Consider the following 23,072-nt stretch of genomic DNA (forward strand, 5'->3'; position numbering starts at 1 on the left):
AAAAAAGTGACCTCAACCCACAATGCATTGCGATATCACCTGCCCCATCGAGTCATACATGGTCAGTCAGCTACCAATTTATATAACTTGCCATAGATGCTTTTCATTTTCTTTGGGAGTGGTTTGAGGATCGGAAGCAGGCAATTCCCACCCTTCTGAAGAACTTTTTTGACACTTTTATAAATGTTACTGCACATTGTGAATGTTGTACTGATGCCTTACTGGGAGAAGTTGGAGTATCCTCCGGAAAAATCAATGTCAAATGTCTGTGCCGTTCAAGTTCTACATACCAAAAACTCCATACATGGCATCATGATGCAGGGTCGACCTGTCTCAGTAGCATAATGTGAAGTCACAGTGACAGCGCTCTATGGCACTGAATACATTTTCTTTCTGTTTCTACAGGAAGTCACAATCCTTTCTGATATGGATGATTGATATTGCAAACACTGCAGGTATAACATGTGCAAAAGCCTGTTCAGGGTTGTGGTACAGTGTGATGTTATCATTTATAGGGTGGACAAAGAGACAAGCTATCAATGGAAGTCAGCTGGTGAGGTCCAGTTTTATCCTGCCTTGCATCCTTTGCAAGACTAGAACATAAAGGGCCACTGTAAAGAAGCCTGCACAGGCCACATAGACCTGTTGGAACAGGCCTGCGCTGCAACAAAGAGCGTATCCCGCAGCATAACACCACATCGTGCTCTGCGGGAGAAGCTAAATTTCTAACTTTCTCATCTTTCACTGAAGGATCCAGGCAGTGAGGATTCACAAAACTGGATTAGCTATGAAAATATCCGCAGCATGTAACATAAAATCCAGCCCGACAAAAATACATCTGAGGTTTATCCCAGAAGGCCGGGACTTCCTTTAATCTCACTACTGTGATGTTATTCCACAAGTCAGCATCCCACACAGGCCGTTAAAATGAACTCTCCCTGAAGGAAACCAACACTAGCTATTCATCCGATCTAATGCAGGCCTTTCTCCTCCTCAAATCCTTATCAATTACGGTACCCTTCAGCATCCCAGAGTGCCATTCAGCGGACCTCCCACACCTGGTGGGTGAAGATAGACGGGACCCTCCTGTACCTCACGTCTGTCGTCCCGTTTCTTTGGCGACGGTAAATAAATTGACACAGACGAGCTTTATGGCCCGCAAACGTTAATCCGCTCCTGAATGCTAAATATGCACAGTGAATGGACCACATACTTTACATTTAGAGGGCACTTCTTTTCCAAAGTTAGAATAGTATCAGCTCAACTTCAACCACACCCTTGCGGCATAAACGCTTATAGAGAGGGGTATCTGAGGAGAATATTGTATGAACCGTTGGATATCTGGGGACAATTTGTTGAGGGTATTGCATGACTATTACTACAACATGGTGCAATTCCAAAACCAGAGCACATTGAGGTGAAATCTTGTGGCCTACATGCTCTAGATGTAGATAACAGTACTTGCAGGAGAAAGAACACACAAAATGCACATCTGTATTGAAGATATATGTAGTATTTAACAATTGAAATGGCATCACTCGACGAGTATATGAGTAGACATGAATGTCAACCCTAGAAAGACTCAACCATACCAGAGCAACATGTGTTCCAGGAAATGAAGCCGCTATTGACTTTAAACTCTCATTCATTCATTTTCTGCTGCTGGGTAAAATGATCCTGAATCCAAGCAGTGTCAAGAGGGGCTGGACCCCAGGATTTTATTGCTGTGAGGAAGCAATACGTGCCTAGTGTCAAGTTAAATGTTAAAAAATCTTGAGGTATATTGAAAGTATTAACAAATATCAACTGTTAAATGGTGAAATACATTTTTTAGACTTCAATTTTTGCTCTTCATGTAGTCGGTTCCACCGCATCTATTTAAAGTGAGATATGGTCAAACTCTAGGTGATGCTCATCCCAAAACATCCGAGTTGTTGCTGTGATTTTGCCATGTAAAATATTTAAAGAGAAAAATACATTTTAAAAGTGGGGGTTCGCGTCAAGTGACCAGAATCTCAAACTTCCACAAGGTGATGTCGGTGACCCATGATCCAGTCTGTTGTCCCGCTTCAGTTAAAGGAAGAAAAAAAAAAGCAGGTGAGAGTTCTGACACTTACCTGCATCAGCTTCCCCTCCGCTGGTCCCGCGCTTCCTCCCACGAACACCCCCTTCAGAGTGATGGGACTCACCGCCGGGTCGTGCCTCAGCGGTGACACCTTAATGAGGGCTCGCAGGACGGACCTCTCGGGCTCCAGGCCCGGTTGACCCTGCACCACCTGCACGGCCGCCATGAGCAGCCACGGCCAGAGCCCGGCCAGGCGCCACAGGAGGACGGTCATGGCCTCGGTCGGAGCGGCGGTGTCCCGCACATGGTGGACTTTTAAAGCAGGCAAGCACCGCAAGTAAACTCTGATGCGAGGAACTGAATATGCGTCCCACTTCCTCCGCTTGGTCGGTCACAGCAAGACAGAAAGTTTCACCGCGCTGCCATCAGAATCCACGTCCTCCAATCCTTCCACTGACACTCAAACTCAAGAGAAAACTTGGATATTCCCAGCCAAAGGCAGCTGTTCTGACCTTTAGCCCGCTATCATTTCATTGGTTTGGAATCTCTCTGGAGAGCGTTTCTCTCCCGGCGGGACGGTGCTCATCCATTCATGCTCGATATTAGCGCAAGTCAATGCACCTCGCAGTCACTTTCAACAAGAAGCCGGGCACTTCCCGAGGGCGCCACATTCCCGGATAAATCCGTAGACAGACTTGAAAAGCTGCAGGTCACTGAAGGCACGCTGACACATCACAACCAGCGAGGTCGTTGGGTAATAGCTTTACAACCAGCAAGTTGCGAAAACGAACCCTTGAATATCACATTCAACTGGCTGCTGGGCGACGGTAGACTCCGGCGGGGGTTCGGTGCGGTACGAGAGTGGTCCTCCAGAGAGCACCGGGGAAGAGCGTTCCTCGCAATAATGAAGGTAAAAACTGTGGCAAAGAAGCGGGAAAGGGCTCTCAACTCCATGTAAATCCCGGGTGAACTTGTCAAAAGTCAGCACGACACCGCGTAGAGTCCAGGCGACGTCGCCGGTGTGAGTCACTCTACCTCCCCGGACTGAGTCGCTCCCCTGAGAGCTCATTGACGCTCTACCTGCTCGCTGAGCTGCTGCATTCACGGCCATCGGCTACTGTGGCATATGGACACGGCGACCTTAATTGAGGGGAAAAAATTAGCCATCGCAATCTAGAAAGAAACAAGAATTTTAGGCGCTTTATACTTTATTCATTTTTTGACATTGATTACATTAAATCACAAAACCATAACGTTTTATGAGAAATGTATTAGGGTTTTCCGAATTACACATGAAGGCAGCATGACACTCAATAAGGGCGGAGCAGCCCTGCTGAATAACAAGTGCAGGGCTCCTCCTTGTGGCATAAAGATGCAATGCAAATTCCCTAGTAAAAGCACGTGGTTTGGCTGTAAATCTCGTGCTATACACTTCACCACATGATACGTTGGGTTTGCATGATGATACAAAGCTTACAGGTGACCAGAGAGCATATATACATAGGCGCAAGTTGTTAAAGAAACAGTTCAATTGCCCTAAGTAACAAATGTCGTGTCGATTTTTGACATGTTAAACCGTGCACATGTGCGCGCTCCTAAATCTGTCTTCGTGCTACTTAGTTTTTAAAAAATATTCTTGCACAAATTTTGCCACCTGATAAAGTGTACAGCAGTGGAATAACATAATCATTATGCTTTGATCAAAGCCATTTTGTCCCACAGGAAGAGGGAGAAATAGTTATTCTGGGTTGTTTGCCCATATTTTAAGAGCATAAAGCAGGTACATGCAATACATGCATTTATACAGGTGAGCGCAGCTCAGTTTTTCCAAGAAACATTAGACGTTTCAAATTTTGAGACAATAAAGGGTAAAGATCACATAGTGTTTTGTGAATGTTATGAATATTAATTATTATTATTAGTTAGACCTGTTTCTCCGCCCATGACTGAGAGGTGGTCTTGAAGCCCTTTAAGCTCTGCAACAAGCTTAAGTTCGTGCCATACACACAACAAAAATACAGACCGCAGATGAGTGTGAGATCCAAAGTTATGGATCTGAAATGAGAGGGAGAAAATCCTGACGCCACAAATGCTCAGGACATTAGTGAGTCTCCATGCTTGCGACTTCACTAACCAAGTCTTCATCAGCAATGACCTGGGGGGGTAGAGGAGGGCTCAGAAAAGTGTGGTGGATAGTGAGTGTGGTCGCACAAATGTTGTCATTACCTCAATCAGATCGAGGGGTTTTAGGTCAGGAAGGCAGGATGCATGTTGTTCCAATATGCCATGAGTAGGGTAACTTTGGAAAGCATTGTAGACAGAGGTGTCAGCCATGTTCAGAGGTCGCTGCATCCAAAACAAGGAAATCATGGAAAAACAAAAGCATTTTGGGTTTGTAAACGTGAATACAAAATGTGGGTTATTTGCAAGAGTGAGTTAGACACCCCTGTACAAGTGATTCTATAGTGTTAGCATGGATTAGGCCATGGTTGTCATGAGTAGGGAGCAAAAATTGCCCATCTAACCTTTGTAGCCAACTACCATAGGAGGGTCCTGCCTGTGGTTGTTTCTAAAAGAATTCATTTCTAAGAACATGTTAACATTCACCTGCAGATTTGCTGGAAAGGGAGGCTTCTCGTAGTAACCGGACACGGCTGTGTTCTGCCCCTTTGGTATGACACAAGTTAGAGAGCAAGACATAAACCAAAACTCAAACTCTACCACCAGATCCAAAGGCCAAGTCAGTAAGTCATGTCGAACTAACCTGGAGGAACTGTATCATTGGAGGGGAGTAGTTGTTCCTAGGATGGATGTGGAATGGATCTTTAAGGGGGGTAAAACACAAAATCAGTATCACGTGGACACTGGAAAGACATTCTTTCCATTTCTGTACTGTACTAGTAAAATTCACAGTAGAGTACCGGGTTGCAGAGAACAATCTTCATCTACCAGTGGATCACAAAGGCAACTCAAGTCGAGTAAACAAGATGTTTAAATAGGAGACCTTTATGTTATATAGCTTTGATATTTGCTACCTGGGATGGTGACAAAATACATTATCTACTTTCAGGTTGAAAGACTAGTGAGTACAAAAGTCAATAAAGAGGGATGAAAAGGTATTTGTAAGCACAATTTACAAAAGCACAAAGGTCAATCACTGTTTCCACTACTAAGGTTACATTTGAACTGCAACTAACCCTTATATAATGCAATTGTTATCAAGGTGGTGTGGACCTGATTTAAGACTGTAGAGTTATTTTTATATAATGGAGCTCTGTTTGTTTTTAATTTGGGGCGAATTGATCCCAATACTGACTTTGAGGATGATTTGTTGTGCGGTTGAAGCCAGGAGAGTAGCAGAGAGGTGCCCAGGTTTTCACCACAGCAAGGTCTATGTGAGTTTTCTTACACACTTCAAATGTTTTTTGTGGTATTGAAGAAGAGATGTGGTCGTGTTCCTCTGCAGTACCATGCTAATGCTAGCCACTAGGTCCCAGTGACTTCAGTCTGTGTCAAAGCCAAGTGTGACCAACCATGTCACATCAAATGTGAAGTTAATTTAAAATTGAGTCAAAATATTCTAAAGGGGAACTGAACTGATGGGAAATACGATGATGAAAAAGACAACTGTATTGTATTTTGTCCCGATTCTTGCCCAAGCAGTGCACTTTATGAAGTGTTCAATACAAACATTTGGTCACACTTTTTATTTTATTTTCATTTTAAATTAACTACCTATTCATGTGTGTATTTGCAACATATTAGCCAGTAAATTAATATTAATAAAGTATTATCATTAGAGTCCAGTTAAGACTGTCTAGATTTTACTTTAATAGTCACCAAAAGTTCACTCCAAACAACACCATAATAACCAAGTATTAACCATTAATAAACAGGTAATGAGTTTATTAGTAGTTAATGTGTTCCCCAATCTGAAGTGTAAGCTAACATTTTAGATTTGACTGTCTTTACATTGTCAGGCAGTCTCTGTACCATTTCACAAATTTATAACAATAGAAAATGAAAAAAACACTTCAGTTGAGTTTTCATCCACTGAAAACTCAACTGAAGTGGTCTCCGGCGCGGCTCTCCAGCCGGCGCCTCCCGTGGTCTCCGGCGTGGCTCTCAAGCCGGCGCCTCCCGTGGTCTCTGGCGCGGCTCTCGGGCCGGCGCCTCCCGTGGTTTCCGGCGCGGCTATCTAGCCGGCGCCTCCTGCACGACTCTCAAGCGGCCGCCTCCCGAGGACTCCTGCGCGGCTCTCAAGCCGCCGCCTCCCAAGGACTCCTGCCCGGCTCTGAAGCCGCCACCTCCCGAACACTCCTGCGCGGCTCCCAGACCGCCGCCTCCCGAACGCTCCTGCGCGGCCCCCAAGCCGCCGTCTCCCAAACGCTCCTGCGCGGCTCCCAGGCCGCCGTCTCCCAAACGACTCCGGCGCGGCTCCCAAGCCGCCTCCGCCTCCCGACGACTCCGGCGTGGCTCCCAAGCCGCCTCCGCCTCCCGACGACACCAGCGGGGCTCCCAAGCCGCTGGCGCCGTCTCCCGACGACACCAGGGGGCTCCCAAGCCGCCGCCACCGCCTCCCGACAACACCAGCGGGGCTCCCAAGCCTGCTCCGAGTCCTGGTTTTGCTTTTTTCCCCTCTGTTCCTTTGGCACACGGCTGGAGCCGATTAACTTGATGACTTGTCTACAAGAACCCCTGGGCTCCAGCAATGTGTGCCAGACCGTTATATATTTATTCCCATGGTTTGTTCCCAGTGTTGTTCTTTGTTTCCATGTTCCCGGTGATGTGTCCACTCGCTCCTGTGTTTTTTGGACTTCTCGTTCCCCTTGGTAACTCCCGGTTCTCGTGTCTCTCCCTCTCTGTTCAGCGTCTTGTTTTGTGTGCTAGCTAGCTCATTTAACTCCCGGTTCTCATTGTTTCGGTCTCTCGTGCTAGCTAGCTGGTTCTCGTGTCTCTCCCTCTCTGTTCGGCTTGTTTTGTGTGCTAGCTAGCTCATTTAACTCCTGGTTCTCATTGTTTCGGTCTCTCATGCTAGCCAGCTCATTTAACTCCCGGTTGTCATTGTTTCAGTCTCTTATGCTAGCTAGCTCATTTAACTCCCGGTTCTCATTGTTTCGGTCTCTCATGCTAGCTAGCTGGTTCTCGTGTCTCTCCCTCTCTGTTCGGCTTGTTTTGTGTGCTAGCTAGCTCATTTAACTCCTGGTTCTCATTGTTTCGGTCTCTCATGCTAGCCAGCTCATTTAACTCTCGGTTGTCATTGTTTCGGTCTCTTATGCTAGCTAGCTCATTTAACTCCCGGTTCGGTGACGCTTTCAGTTGTTTTCTCGTTTGTTTAATTATTAAATATTATTTCTAATTTGCTCCTAGCCAGCTCATTTAACTCCCGGTTGTCATTGTTTCGGTCTCTTATGCTAGCTAGCTCATTTAACTCCCGGTTCGGTGACGCTTTTTTTGTTTTCTTGTTTGTTTTATTATTAAATGTTATTTATAATTCCCTCCTGCCTCCTGTGCCTATAACCACTCTCACTTGGGTCCTACACCACGTCCTCTCTACGTGGCTTTTTAGCTCCCTCGTCCCGTCGCCCCGTGACAAAAATATATAGAAAAAAAAGCAATCTCATCAGTTATTTTTCTGTGTTTTTCTTTTCTTAAATCCTTGCAGGTAATTTCCCATAAAAACCATTAAGGTATCTCATAATTGCCTTTGTAACAAATCTTTGAACGATGAAGGGCCTTTATGTGTAGTACAGCCACTGATGCTATTGCCTTGTTCCTCTTTGTATCAATGTGCTTCACACGCATCATCAATCCTGGACAGCTCATCTGTTGCCGAGCAACAAAACAGCCAGGACAAAGACGTACATGCAGTATGTGCTTATAGTCTGGAGTCCCTATTGCATCATAAGGGCATGCGCACACCTTGCTTGGACAACTGAAGGAGACACGAGTTTAAGAGAGTGGTGATGGTCCTTGGTGAGTCATTCGGGGCTCCAGAGCTGTCGGGCGTTTAAGGATGTGAGGGCCAAACTGAAAAGCAGTAAATGACTGGACAGAGAGGATGGACTTGACTGGTTCCTTGAATGAATGGAGGAAAGGTGACTTGAATTACACCTGGAATAGAAGTGGACCAAGGGTATGTTCACATAAATGTTCAACGCAGTTTTCCTATAATATAATCCTTATTTCTGCGTGGAGGTGTTGTCACAACTAATGGCTGACAATTCATTTTTTTAATGGGCATAATGTGTTGGGGAGAGGATGGAATTGTGTGTTAAAAGTTCAGTAGATTGTGAGGGATTCTCTTTAAAAGAGGTTCAATATTACAAGCAAAAGGAAGGCAGACCAACCTCCAAAGTTCTGGCTGGACCACTGAGGAGCGCTGAAGAGCTCAGAATAGGTGGAGGGAAAGAAGCTGTAAGATGAGTAGCACTGGGTTGTCTGCTGAGCAGCAGCGGCGCTGGCGCCTGGAGCTTTGTTGAAGACGTCAGTGACAGCCATCACATCACCGTCTTCTGTGTTTGAGGCCATCATTCGAGCGTCCACGGCAGAACCATGGCTCTCTGGACCTAGACACATAATTGTAGGAGCGTGTGTGAGGGTTCGGTAGTTCAGATAGAAACAGGCAAGTCAGCCCTGTAAAGAAACTTTTAAATATAACAGATGTCAAACTATTCGATTGCTATTAGATGAGCATCACAGATGACAGGCTTACCATCATCTTGCGCTTGGCCATTAGCAAATTCATACATTCTCCTTGGTCGTCCTCTTGGTTTTGAAGGTGCGCTCAAACCCGCCTTCCACTTGATCTTGTTCTTCACAGTGAGCCTCTTGAGGTTGTCCAGCAGCTCGGGGTGTCCACGTTTGAAGTAAGGGTGGAAAAACTGGTGACGAACGCCCTCTGCCCTCCTGACCCAGCTGGCCCTGCTGAAGCCGTAGAGATTGAGCTGCCGGATGAAGCTGGCGAAGTGCTTGGCTCTGAAGGTGTCTAGGTGTTCAGAGGGTTTGCTCTGGCGAGCCAGGATCTGATTCTCAAAAATCTGCCGATCGATGAGGATGACATCGCCAGAGTCGGACCAGCGCACGGCGTTGGACTTGGCATTGTTTACCATACGCCAGAGTTTGGCTGGGAAAGCAAAGGCATTAAGGGTGGATGGTAGGGAACCCTGGCCGTCTTGCATGTCTGTGACGTGAGAGAGAGAGAGAGACATATCAGAAAACATATTGTGAGGCAGTTTCCTGCCAGATTTGATGCTCTAGAGAATTTAGTAAGAACCTTCTTCCGCGCCACATGGACAGACGTACACAGAGACTACATGTACTACATCTTTTGTATTATGTTTGTTTCAAAATATATTCCAGAAGCCACTGCGGGGCCAGAAGGTTGCCCTGCTGCTCTGAGCCAGTCCTGTTTTTAGGTGGGTGCCCCAGGATTTGCAAGATAATCTGAAGAAAAGAGCTCAGGCCACTCATTGGTTCATGATGTGGTTCAGCTGTAAAAACTGATTTGTACAGTTTGTAATAGTGTGTTTATGGATCTTGTTTGATATCAGCATCTGTGTCAGGGTCTCTGCTTGTTCTTTATCTTTTTATCTATCACAACATTACACACACATGTTTAAATGTCTATCCTTGTGGGGACATTTCTCATTGACATAACCCTTTCCCCAGCCTCCCCACATAAACCTGACCATCCAAAACAAATGGCTAACCTTAACCAGGACTCTGAACCTTAATGTTTTGAAGACTTCATCGTCAAATTGAGTCGTAACCTTGGGGGTCCAGCAAAGGTGCAACATTTAGCCCCAAAAGGTGTTTTCCCCAAAATTGGTCCTCACTAGGACAGATAAGTTTAACACACAGAGAAGTACACATATATGCAGTTTGTCAATAATCCAATATGACTGTCTAGCTTCCTGTTGCTACAATCGCTAAATTAATTTCCACTATGGATTCACTACCAGTCCCTATATAAGTTTATAGTTTCTGTTTAAGCTTTAAGATCCGATCTTTTCTTGAGTTTTGCTTATTGCAATATGAGATAAGAATTACCTAGAAGGAGTAATAACTGAACTTTGTTTCACACTGCTGTTAAATATACATGAAATATATGTCACATTTTCATGTCTTATGAAGCTGGAGACGTCATAGTAAAATCTGAAGTAGTTGTAATGTTATTTCACCACGAGATGGTGCTAATCAGTATTTTAGAAAAACAAAGTACAGTACTGTGACAGCGATAGACTTCAACGTCACATATGTGGACGGCGGGACCTAAAAAAAAAAAAAAGTATTCGATACGTGCTACGGTGGCTGAAGAGAGACAGAAACAATTCCCAAACCAGGGTTGCCTCAAGGTGATCTCAAATAAGGGACAGTCTGGCTCTGTGGCTGCAACACCAGCCATCAAGCAACGACATGCCAAGTGTCATCAAAGTAACAAAAACTCATATTGGCCACATCACTTCCAGGAGGCTGTGGTGAGCAGGGCTGCCACACTTACCTTGAAGAAGTAATCTGATAAATGACCACTCTATTAATATAGTTACTTTACTGTTTACTTAATATTAACAGTGGCTTACATTACAAGTCACTTTATTAGTTAAATTCAGCAGCAGTTGACGACACCCAACACCCCAAAGTGATTCTTCAAATAGGAGCTAGTGTTTTTGATGTAAGCCACATTGCAAACTCAAAATAGTGACTTTATTTCCTGCATGAAAACACGCATGCCTCTTCTCCCTCCAATGCTATTTACTTTTGTATTTCTTAATGTGATCTAATCTAATTTAATCTCATCTAATTTGTCTAATGGAATTAATCTAAAATAATCGAATCTGATATAATCTATTATCTCATCTAATCTGTGGGAAAAATTACAAAAATAGCAACGCACAGTAACTTGGATAAGTATTTTTACTGTAATATGATTACTGGTTTAGACATAGGAACACATTAGAATGCCGAAAAAATAGCGATATTCAAAGGTGTCACTGGAGGTGAGGAGCCGTCAAACCCAAAGATGAAACAAGGAAAAAGGCATAATGCGACAAATTACATTTGAAAAGGGTAAGGACAAAATAAAGAAAAAGTTTTGAAGTTTTGGTTTGATTGCCTTCTGGCAACATGTTTTGTCATTCGTGTTTATGGGCTCGAATGTTCCGTGACAGCCACCAGTCAAGGATCTGCTCACTGCTCATAGAACAAACCGGTGGACTGTTCTATGAGCCAGAGCTTTGGTGTGTGATGAAGTTGATCAGCTGTAAGACAAAAAAGGTGGATCCTTACCGCAGCTCTTGTTAGACCGTGCCTTTCTAAGCATAGCTTAAACAAGCGACTTGGCCAAGCGCGGTGACTCTGCAAGGCCGTCAACTATACACACTGATACACTACTTAATTCTGAATTTAAAAATGGTGTTCTAGCCAAAGGAAACTTCTCTTTTCACAAGCAGCTGGTCCAAGATGTTGCTCACATGAAATAGAGGGCTGTAATGCTGGTACATACAGTACAGCAGTGGGTGGTCTCATATTGGGCTCATCATCAGGCATAAACATGTCCTTTAATTTCAGTTTGTCCACCTTCTGACATCACAATGTTAAAGGCGGTCTGAGATCAAAGTCTGCCACAGCAGTCGCATCCCGAAATAGAACTCTGTCTGCCTTTGAAACTTAGAAATGTCTAGTTCTTTCTCTTCAGCAGTCAAATCTCACACACTAATATTAGAGTAATGTCATAGGTACACAGAATTTTAAATGTTTATCATATTGAAGTTTGCAATATGGCTGCCTCATTCAAATGGCTCAGTAAAACTAAGAACTATAAACCACAGATCACAAATGTTGGGATGCACGTGTAGTAGTTTACCGTACAATTACTCAAAAAGGATTTTGAAGGGACTAGCGTCAATAGTGTGTAATTCATCCCCCGTATAAAAAGGATCTGAAGTTTTATTCAATTTCCCTCACACTACTTACTCTTCTACACAAAAAATGAAATAAAAATAATCAGTAAAAATCATTTTAAAAGCTTCACTGTGGTGAAGCTCTGTTGCGCCACTACGGTAGACTGCGAACTTGAGCAGCAGAAAGTGGCAAGCAGGACTCGCACAGTTATTTAATTTCCTTAAAAGGTTCCTTGATAGTTGACAGAAATCTGACTCCATATTCATATCCAGCAGGTCTTCTCCTCCATGTCTGCGCAGTTTCATGTCACGTCAGCAGCGCAGCTTGCTGATGTTCCTCTGACTCGACCAGACTCCGCTCCTCTCTCAGGTTCATATTCTTCTCTCTGTATGTGTGTCAGTGTCTTGAGGGTGGTATTACAATTCAAATATAGACTGAGGTACAAAATGGGTAGAAGCAACATAAACCACCTCAATGTTGGTGGCAACAAAAAAAAAGCAATGTGCAGCATTAAAAAACAGTGCAAATGCATCACTGACTTTCAGCTCGAATGATGCAAACAGCGTGCGCCTCTTACTTTCAGCTCAAAGTGACAACAGAAACAGTGTGTGAGAATTGTAGTGCACAGATGAGAAGAATGCGTAAGCACGTAGCTCTGACAAACAAATCAAACCTCTGAACAAAACTGTGATTAAAATGTGTTTCATTTTCACTCATTCATTGCAAAAGCCGTAATTATTTTGGATAAAGTCTTGAATTGACTCTGCAAATGTGTAGTTTGATCCACAAATGTGTGCAAGCGAGCAGCTTTCCTTCCATGTATATGAGACATGTGAATAAAGAGTCTGTGTGTTGGTCTGATGCTGGTGTCCTGCCTCTGCTCTTCACACCTGATCAAGCTAACAGGAAGTGTTCCTCTCGTCATGTTCTGCTGATGGCGTTGAGATAGAGAGGATGAAGCAGCCGTCGCAGCGAGTCTCTCACAGACGACACCATGGCTGCACTGCTGCCGCCGCTGCTGCTGCTGCTGCTCTGCTCCAACATCCACGCTCAGGTCATCACGCCAGCAGGGTGGCGTCAACATCTCTTTCTCCTGAACGACACTGCTGACTTCTGCTCTGTCTCCAGATGGACCTCTGAGGGGACGCAGCTCCTGTTCAACTCTTCAGCCTTCTATTATCTGCTAGGCTCTCTGGATGCTTCCCACTCGGGCCAGTACCAGGTGCAGTGCTGGACTCAGGGCAGGGTGACCCTGGACAGGATTACGACGCTCGTCGTGTGTGACAACCAGAAGATGAGAAGTCATGAGACTGTGGAGCTGAATGTTGGAGAGACAGTGGAGCTGAGCTGTGACGGGGTGGGACCAAACCAGAGTGTTCAGTGGGCCCATTGGACATACGGTTCAAATGAATATGTTCTAATAGATGACAGAACACCTCCAGGGCACCGTCTCCAGCAGCTGCAAAACAAACCGTCCCTCCTGGTTACTGCCGACAGAACTACTGATGACATCTTCTACTTCTGTCTGGCGAAGCAGCAGCTCAGGTGCCACCTCCTCAGTCGTTTCATCGTTGTAGTCTCAGTAGAGGTCATCATGCGCAGGGTGGGAGAGAGTCTGGAGCAGAACTGTTCTGTCGGCAGCAGGAACCAAACACACGGCTGGTGGATGGAGAATCCAGTCTTGACTCAGAGAGTGAGTCTCAACTCCACACTGATGTTTCCATCTCTGACGTTGGACCACTCAGGTGTATACGTCTGTGTCCTCGATGATGCTGTTGATGAGAGTTATCACCTGCTGGTGTGTCCTGAGTCAGAGCCTCCTGCTGTGCAGCTATTCACTGAGGGGGAGAACCTCACTCTCCACTGTGGGAACTGGAGTCAGACTGATGAGGTTCACTGGCTCATGAGGTCCAACAGAACCGGAGGACGAGTCTCTTATGTTCAGACATATCATCGACTAGACAACGTGTATCTCTCCAACAGCAGCCTGGTGATCAGGAATGCCTCTCTGCAGGACAGTGGACAGGTCTGGTGTGTGGTGAAGAGAGACCGTCTCTGTGTGTTCAGGTCTGAGACCCTGGTGAAGCTGAGAGAGCCAGAGGTGGCTCACCTCCTGTTGAGGTCCGTGCTGCTCAGTGCTGTGGTGGTGATGATGGTGCTGTGTGTTGTTGGTGTGGTGGGGGTGGTGGTTTGGAGGGGCAGGAGGAGAGAGCAGCTCCCAGCAGCTGTGGAGGAGATGGAGATGTCCCAGCTGTCTCCAGAGTCATACACGCAGGAAGAGGCTCCGGTCTGAGCCGTCGCCATGCTTGTAAACAACCGCTGACCTTTGACCTCTGTAATGAGAAAAGTGTGCTCTTGATCAGCTTCAATAAACGTGACTTGCTTCTGAAACACTCTGTCTCTGTGACTCAAGCGCACGAGCTCCAGGAAACTCCGTCCAGTCAACGTGGGAGGTGTGTCGGGAGGTCCGTCACGTGATCAACTCCAAACTAGACCGAGAGAATGACTTCATGAAAACAAGAGCGGGTTGAGCTGGAACCAGAACCGTCTCTGGTTCTGGTCTGGATTTCGAGGGAAAGGTCAGGCGTTTTAAAGGACTAGAACTCGTAGAGTGACCAGAGAAACAACGTGATCTTTTCAGGCGCCCACTGCCAGCCGCGCGGCTTCCCCTCAGTCACGTGACTTCTGGGATGCGCTCAGAGGTCCGCCGGATCCGTCGTGTCAAGAGGAAGAGATGGTCTGAGACCAAAACCTCACGCTTCCCTCGCCTCACATGGGACTCGCGCAGGTTCTCTCTCTCTCTGTGTTTTGTTTTCATTTATGGAGGTGACTGAGGCACCTCTGTCTCAGGAACATTTCACCAAATAATCTACAAAAATGGTCAAGACTCTGTCACTGAACATGATCATCCTGCGTCGACATGAAGTGCAGAAAGTCACAACAGGCCTCAAAAGATCACGTTGTTTCTCTGGTCACTCTACGAGTTCTCGACCCTGAAAATATTTCAACTTTGACACCGAAAGTGGCTGGTGTCCAGTTTTCTTCTTTGACATCCTTCAAATCCTATTTACCAAGCACATGCTAATACATACAAATGTGTTGATCAGGTTATTTAATATTGATTTAACTTGAGTCGATTTAGTCCGTACAGTCTGTGACACAATCCACTGTAGCCTGGTAGTGTGTCTTTTTCAAGTGGAAAAGTTAGCAAGTTATCACTCTTTTTGTCACTGATGCAAAGGCAACCTCGATTTTACAAAATGTAAATAGATGTATGGACTGGACCAGAGCTAAGACTCATTATTAAGTCTCACTCTGGCCCTTCAGCTTGTTTGTCTACTTCCTTGCAGTGGTGGTCAAAGATTTCTGCAGAGGGGAGGTGTCCATTTTACTCTCACACAGGACGTTCATCGTTGACAGTAATAGGAAACCAAAGATTAGATGATATAGTTTTTATGTTGACAATAGCACCACTTTTTCCTGAGTACATTAATTTTTTTCAGATATATTTAAGTGTGATACTGCATAGTTACATAGTTAGTGGGGAAAGCGTTTGAATAGGGTTTGACAAATAAAAGAAAAACAATTCGACTTTTTCAGTCAGGCGCAACCGGGGCACTCCTTGTCTTCAAGACCCCACTGAATATAATGTAGTGCTTCCGGTGGAACGACTGTTCCGTCTGTTCATCTTTTAAATCTGTTTCTATTGTATTTGTTCCGCCTGAATTTTTTGATATGGCGCTGGAAACCGTCCCTAAGGACCTCCGTCACCTCCGAGCCTGTCTGCTTTGTTCTTTAGTAAAGGTAGTTTAAAGATGGGCTGGAATAAACCACGTTAGCTGCTAACTGTTGTTAGCATGCCGGTGTTTGCTTACGCAGTGACTATCGTTTCTTCATTGGTTTTCAGTTGGTTCAAGATTAGAATCACCTTGATGATAAACTGAACGCATCTCAATCAATCTTGTCAATTTGTCCCGCAGACCATCGACCAGTTTGAATACGACGGCTGTGACAACTGCGAGTCTTTCCTCCAGATGAAGGGCAACAGAGAGATGGTCTATGAATGCACAAGCTCCTCCTTCGATGGGTACATTCGTTTACACCTCAAACAGTTCCGATGTGTTTGGTTATTTTTATGTGTGAGATGAATAATGCGGTGTGTTTATCTACAGGGTCATAGCACAGATGAGTCCAGAGGACAGCTGGGTAGCTAAGTGGCAAAGAATAGGTAGGCTTTGCAAGCTTTCACACTGCTGTGTTCTGTCTCGGGAGCCTGAATCCGAGTCGCCCCCCGTTGAGAATGCGTCATCAGCGATGCGACGGCACAGTTCATGATCAAAACCGGCCAGTAAAGGGTCTGATTGCTGTCTGGGCGGACAACATTGTTCAACAACAACTTCTCAAAGTCCCAGAACGCAGAGGTGTGCAGCCGGGAGCTGCAGGAAAATGACGCTCGGGGACGGGAGGGCCGCGGATTGATCACGTTCAACACAGCGAGAGAGATTACTGACGATCAAGAAGGTTTTAATCAGTGAAGTTCTGATCCCGACGTCAAAAATGATCAATGAATAGTCTGGTGTTCTTCTGTAACTTGGGGAAAATCAGCGTCATGCCTCTTCGCTGTTCTCATGCAGACAGCTGCGCTGCGGCGAGATCAGTGCTGAAAATAGCTGCTGTAGAGAGCGGCATTATTCATTTAAGCAAGTATGTCTGTCAATAAAATCAGATGTTTATCAACCTAATAAAGGCGAGAACACGTGAGTTATCAAACACCCGCGCTCATCGTGAGTCCTGGACCGCTGCGCTGCAGCTCCCGGCTGCAGTTCCCAGCTGAACACCTCAGTGTTCTGGGAGTTTGAGAAGTTATTTTTGAACAATGTCGTCCGCCCAGACAGCGATCAGACCCTTTACTGGCCGGCATTTATCAGGCTTGTGTGGGGTGGACACGTTGTTTCCGGCATTTAGCGCTGAGTCGCCAGAGGTGTGAAGCTCACCACCCGCTGAGAGTTTCCCAAGACAAAGTGCAGGCCAAAACCTGGCTCGCTTGTGTTCACATCTCGGACTTCTGAGACGAAAGAGCTTTGTCTCGAGACAGAACCCCTTGTGTGAAAGCACCCTGAGATAAACAAGGGATGTGGATGTGGAAGCTGTGAACAATGTTTTGTGTCATTCTCAGATGAATTAACTGCTTCTGTCTGATGGTTTCATTTGTATTCCACTTGTCAGGGAACTTCAAGCCTGGTGTGTACGCGGTGTCAGTCACAGGCAGACTCCCTCCAGGTGACCCAGATAGTTGGAAGGAACAGAACTGGATGTTTGTCAGCTTTGATCTGATCTGTTTTGTTGTCATCGCCTCTGCTTCAGGTGTGGTGAGGGAACTGAAAAGCAGAGGAGTCATCTACAAATCCAGAGATACGGCAGTGAAGACCTGACCTCAGTTTGCTACAACTATTCTTCTTTTGTTACTCTGTCTTGGGGCTTCACTGCCGCTTCAAGACACCTGAAAAAAAACTCTCCTGTTTCTTTATATTTTTTTTAAATAAAGTGTTGAAATGGTTCGCAATTTGATTTTAGCTGTATATTTTTTAATTGCTACTATTAGCCAGTAGGGGGAGACAACGCCTCGTTTACTGTATTTACTATTATTGTGCTGGTGAAATCAGGGGTGGTGCAACCGACCAGGCGCACACAGTTAAACAATGAGGTTTTCGATGATACAAGCAGCTGCAGACAACTACTTAGACTCCTAAGACAACTGACTGGTGAAAATGTGTCCTTTTGATGGATTGGAACGAAAAGCTGCACCCACTGTGGACCTTTGTGCAACAGTTTGCCACCTCCAGGTTGAATGATGAAGAGGTGTTTCTAGATATAGTTACTGAATGCAGAGCGATGACTTGAGCTTCCACTGTACTAATCTAACCAAACAGTCATAATGTGATGCTGTGGCAGTGTGATTCAACTGGAAACTATAGAGGTCAGAGGTCAAGATTCCTCATCTGCTTTACAGAGTTTCAAAATTTAAGTGTCTGTATACGCATCGTGGGCTTTTCACCACATCCTCTGCTGGCGCCGGAAACATTTACTCACTTTGTTTTGGAAAGACACACAACCTCAAAATTTAAAAACATTTAAGCAATGCTGAAGTTCAACTGATAAGATTTAAAGTTGTAACCGGTGTTGCAGTTCAGAGCAACTAAAAAGGCAATGAGCAAGTCATATAAAATGCTGTTTTGTTTTTTAATAATAATTCACCTGTTTTGAAAGATATATGTTCAGAATTATTTTGTTTAAGAATGGTTGATCATTTGAGTCACACTTAATGTACAACTGCCTATCAACTAAGTAAAACAAACTAGCAACAGCCATAAAACTAGTGATCCACTGCGCCCTCCGTGGTTGCTTTACCACATCAACAGCGTCCAGGTATGACGTGTTTGACTGCAGAAGGCATTTTAATGCTGGAATTCAATTGAATTTGCAAGATAAATTGCTAAAGTGTCGCCACCATTCTCAACATATTGACCCCAAAAGACCCTTTATTCAGATTCAATCAATCTAATATGGACCTTTTTCACCAGAGTACAAAGAAGTTGCGTCCGTCAAACTGGGGTCCCACAAACTCTTCATGCCTTTGCTGGAGACACGGCGTTACCAAAAACCTTTTTTCTGCTCGCGCGATGACCGTCGTGACCGTATTTGAAAATGAAACTCTGATAAGCAAAGTGAAACATTCTGAAATATGCACAACAACAACTGATTCATTTTATTCCATTTAAAATGCAATTTATTTTTAATGAAGGAGATGTGAGAATGAAGTATTAATAGTGACAATGAATAAATAAACACATGTAGAAGAATGACACCACATGTAGATATGTTACAAGTTCGTGTATGAGTTAATGGAACAATGAAATATGTGAACAATTCAAATAAAATCCAAAGAAATATGCAGTGGGAAATACATATAAAAATACAGAATTATTTGAGCGGGGAAAGACATTTGGATTTTTTTTAATATGTGTTGCAAATGAATATTTGATAAATATGAGAAGAATGATACAAAAAAGACAGCGGAAGCGAATGTGCTGCGTCCATAAAGCTCACACAGACTGAGCCCTTTAAATCGCCTGGGATTTGATCTGGTTGACAAGCGAATTGAAATCTGATAGCCCTTGGACGCCAGTCAATGTGACTGATATTTTGACCGAGAACTGAGTACCTGAGTAGGAATAATGGTTTAGGATTTTCCATTTCAATGTTTGCCAGAAAACTCAAAATAACAAAGACATGAGTCATTCAATATGAATGGAATCTTGTTCCCACGTTAGGAACTAGTCGGACTGTGTTGACGGAGTTGTTTCACAGAGCAAAAATATTTTGAGAAGTCACTATTGAAGAACTACTAAGCAGATCAGAAGGAAGTAAGACAGCGTCGCTACACACTGAGGAATTTAGATTAGTTCTGCAGTCGTAGCAGCAACAACATTTTAAGTCTCATCAGCTTTGAACATTTAGTTTTTACTCAAAATGGCCTCTACATGACGGGATCTCTGGTTGAATTCCAGTCAGGCGCATCTCTGCCAATAATAAATACTATCAAAGCACTATGTATATTTTATCAAGGATGTATTTATTCATTTAATGAATGGCACACATTCTTTAAACAGCTACATGGTATGTCTCCCGAAAATTTGACTATTTCTATCTTTTTAAATTATTTTATTGTCCTTTTATTTTATGACATTTCAACCATTGTTTTTTTTTCATGTCATCCTCCATATTTACGATCATGATCTCTCCATCATTTCTTAATTTAAAATAAAACAACAACAAAACCTATTTTATGGAATAAAACATTTTTATTTTTTAATGATATTTTAAAAGCCATGTCTTGTCATCATTGTTAATATTCGTATTTTATTTTCGTCTAAATCACCACCTGTTTTTCTTTATTTTTTATTAATTATTATTTCTTTATTATTTATTTCTTTATTTCATTTAAAACGGCTGCTTTCACTTAAGTTGCGCAAATGCAAATCGACTAGCAACTAGCGCACACGTTGCCAGACAGGAAGTCCCCCCCCCTCCCCCCGCCCCCTTCATATTCACACACTCTGTGTTTGTCCTTATTTAGAAATGTCACAACCATTTACAAAGGCAGCAGGTGCACGACAGAGGAGGAAACACGAGTGTGATGAGGCAGAAGACGACGGTGTTGGCCTCCACTTCCTGTCCAACCGAAGCAGCTGCTAATCATGTGGAGGGTCTAGAGGGGGCCGTGGGGGGGGGAAGAGTTGCTCCGGGTGAGCGGGGGTTAGGAGGAGGTAACTGTCGGTTCTGATAAAGTCTGTCAGTGGAGGCGACCAGGAAGTTGCGAACTGTCCCCACACTTGAGCGCCAGCTGATGACACACACACGGGACAAGGATGGAGTGGAAGCGGGGAGAGGTGAGAGGTCAGGGAGCTGCTTCAAAACAGTTTCAAAATCACAAACTGTCTGCGCACGCTGACACGCAGCATCGTGGGATTCGTTCACCACATCCTTTGCATGCAAACGGCTGAAGCACACACACGCCCTGTGCCTCTTTTTCATTAATACACAACCTGAAAATGCACACGCCACTTCAGACCTTCATTTCCTTTTGAGCCCGTGAATAAACTTAGCTGTTGCATGATGTAGTTTTAGCCCTGAACACAGGTGTTTATTAATCTCCTCATACTCTGCTCATATGTGCTGGGCACATTAGAATGTCCTTATTCAGGAAAAGTATGAAGCTTTATACCATATATATATTGACGTGGTTTTGCTCAAGGAAGAATAATCTGTAGCAAATATAAACATTAAGTGAGTAGTGAATTTGGTTTGTAGACATGATGACAAAAGTTAAAAAAATGATTTCGAGTGCATCCACATACATCGTCGCAGAATCAGTTTGGTTTTCACTTTTTTAATATTTTTATTTAATGTTGTTAAAATGATATTAAAACAGTGTTGTTATATATGTTATTATAATAATACTTGTTTATAGGACGTCAATATAGGTCTGAGGCCTCCGGTTTCCAAAAACAAAAACTATATGTCCAAAAATGAATAAATATCAGATAAATACTTATCAGACGATGTACACCCCCCCAAAAAAAAAGTATACTAAATTGAAACAAATAAACAGTATTGCAGCTATTGTCCAATGTTCAGCAACCTGACAGCACCAGGAACGAAACTGTTCATGAATCTGGTGGTTCTGCATGGGATCCAAAAAATAGGACTTTAGAATAAGATTTAAAAAAAATGAAGGAAAAAAAAGTTTAAAAAATGCTTTTGACCATGTTATATGTATATATATATATATATATATATATATATATATATATATATATATATATATATATATATATATATATATGATCCACAATTCGAATTTCCTGGGTACAAAATGAAAGAAAAAGTGCATCATATTGGACAATTGTTTTAAGCAGTGAATATCTTGGTAACACAACTGTGGGTCAGACTACTTTAAAATGCATCACTCAGAAGGAGAAACTAATTCAAGACATCAACATAACTATTGGAAAAACAGACCCCAAAAAATCTAAACGAGGAAAGAATATAAGGACCTAAAGTTGAAGGCTTATCTGAGAAATCCCAGTGAGGGAATCAACCTTTGAGGTCCATTCACACATGGGACGCTTCAGAAAGAGGCAGTAAACGCAGGACAGCGCAGCTGTGGTCAACTTCAGATGTGTGACGTCCCATTTACTGCTGATCTGTCAAGTGAATAAATATGAGATCTGACACCATAGCAGGGACTTCGGCCCTTTGACTTGAGAATATTTTCCAGAATATTTGGGGTCCTTTTTGTAAGATTGTGATTGTTTTGTAAATAATCTGATCAATAAAAAAAGTGATTTTTGGTCCAAAATAAAATGAATAAAAACATTTTGTGTAATGTGTAAACAAATATAGATTCAATATATATTAAAAAAAAGATTCCTCATATGCTTAATACACTATATTTATATACAATCAATTAAATTAATATGCAGATTAAAACTTAAATTCTCCATTTTTTTAATAGCAATAATACATAGTGAAAACGTAGTCAATTGAATTCAGGGTTCCCAACTGCTGGGGCGGGATCCAAAAGTGGGTCACCAAGCTGCTTCCTGGGTAAAAAAAACCATTGTTTTTTGAGCTTATTAAGCTGTTATATTGTGCTGCACTAGACACTTTCCATCGTTTTTATACATATTCAAATGAGTGAAGTTCATTTTATTCCACAATTTGGGTCACAGCTTGCCGCTATTTCAAACATAAAGGTGTTGAGCCCACATACTGTCTTTCAAAATACAGTGCGAGGTTTGTAACTGGAGACGTAAAAAAGCTCCCAGTCAGGTGTAACACAGGGAAAAACCATCTGCAGGAAGGTTTGTTTCGGATTCACTGAGTGGCTTTCTAACACAAAGAGGAAAAGCTAGTTGACATTTGAACAAGGAATTGAAGGTTGCTGCTATTCTCTCGCATCGCAGTGGCCTCCTCACTTCAGTCCCATGTTAAGTAAAAGTGGTTGGTCTGAAGAAAAACCCGACATGGGCGAATGTGTGTTTGATGCGTAGCTTTTGGAAAGACACCTTCAAAGTTAGCTCACATGGCTTGAGAGAGCGGCTGCGCGAGGCGGAACAACGCGACAGTTAGACCTCTTCCTGTGGTTACGTCACGTGAGCGTGGAGGCTTCATAAGGAGGCGACTTCTTCTTCTTCTTCTACTCGACGACAGAGAAGACGGTGCAAGCAGCTTCGGGAGGAACCACCGCTGTCTCAGGTGAAGTATGTCACACCATGAGGGAAACGCTTTCATGTCTCCTCTTCTTCAGCCACATGGATTGTTACTAGGTGTTTCTTCTAACGTTAATAACCGATACTGCTTTACATGACATATTTTTTCATGTAGTTATTAATACAAATATGTAACAAGTTAAGATAAGATGGAGACGACTGACTCGTGCTTGTCAACGCGACGCCATACATGCTAGCGCCTCGGCTAATCGCCAAACGTCTTCACCAAGTGGAGGCAGTGGACCAGGAAGTGAGTGTGAGGCGAAGAG

General features: G+C 43.7%; 3 protein-coding genes across 3 annotated transcripts in view; 1 reads left to right on the top strand and 2 right to left on the bottom strand.

The window, feature by feature from the left end:
- The window catches only part of LOC128747908 (E3 ubiquitin-protein ligase RNF43), a 74,893-nt gene extending 71,726 nt beyond the window's left edge, over positions 1–3,167 (bottom strand). Inside the window, exon 1 of the mRNA XM_053846131.1 lies at positions 2,118–3,167. Coding sequence (XP_053702106.1) covers positions 2,118–2,339 — 222 coding nt within the window. The 5' untranslated portion in view covers positions 2,340–3,167. The remainder of the gene's footprint in view (positions 1–2,117) is intronic.
- A 75-nt stretch (positions 3,168–3,242) lies between these two features.
- Positions 3,243–11,573, bottom strand: hsf5 (heat shock transcription factor family member 5). The gene is made up of 7 exons (XM_053846135.1): positions 11,354–11,573; positions 8,781–9,248; positions 8,416–8,634; positions 4,830–4,888; positions 4,673–4,732; positions 4,292–4,411; positions 3,243–4,220 (listed from the first exon to the last, which is right to left on the bottom strand). Exons 1-7 carry the CDS (start codon positions 11,385–11,387, stop codon positions 4,167–4,169), a joined length of 1,014 nt encoding a protein of 337 aa, XP_053702110.1. The 5' UTR covers positions 11,388–11,573; the 3' UTR covers positions 3,243–4,166.
- Positions 11,574–15,611: 4,038 nt separating this feature from the next.
- supt4h1 (SPT4 homolog, DSIF elongation factor subunit) lies at positions 15,612–17,523 on the top strand. Its single transcript, XM_053847577.1, has 5 exons — positions 15,612–15,772; positions 15,949–16,055; positions 16,141–16,196; positions 17,195–17,248; positions 17,333–17,523. The coding sequence occupies exons 1-5, from the start codon at positions 15,704–15,706 to the stop codon at positions 17,398–17,400; spliced, it is 354 nt and encodes a 117-aa protein (XP_053703552.1). The 5' UTR covers positions 15,612–15,703; the 3' UTR covers positions 17,401–17,523.
- The last annotated feature ends 5,549 nt before the right edge of the window (positions 17,524–23,072 follow it).

This window comes from Synchiropus splendidus, chromosome 17, assembly GCF_027744825.2.
Source record: "Synchiropus splendidus isolate RoL2022-P1 chromosome 17, RoL_Sspl_1.0, whole genome shotgun sequence".
NCBI lineage: Eukaryota > Metazoa > Chordata > Actinopteri > Syngnathiformes > Callionymidae > Synchiropus > Synchiropus splendidus.

Bases quoted from the DNA above. Each gene is read 5' to 3' on its own strand.
- hsf5 (XM_053846135.1), bottom strand. From the start codon at position 11,387: ATGCTTAGAAAGGCACGGTCTAACAAGAGCTGCG. The intron at 8,635-8,780 runs GTAAGCCTGTCA...TTATGTGTCTAG, and splicing joins TGGCCAAGCGCAAGATGATG to GTCCAGAGAGCCATGGTTCT. The intron at 4,733-4,829 runs GTTAGTTCGACA...GTCATACCAAAG, and splicing joins CAATGATACAGTTCCTCCAG to GGGCAGAACACAGCCGTGTC.
- supt4h1 (XM_053847577.1), top strand. From the start codon at position 15,704: ATGGCGCTGGAAACCGTCCCTAAGGACCTCCGTCACCTCCGAGCCTGT. The intron at 16,056-16,140 runs GTACATTCGTTT...GTTTATCTACAG, and splicing joins ACAAGCTCCTCCTTCGATGG to GGTCATAGCACAGATGAGTC. The intron at 17,249-17,332 runs GTGACCCAGATA...CCTCTGCTTCAG, and splicing joins CACAGGCAGACTCCCTCCAG to GTGTGGTGAGGGAACTGAAA.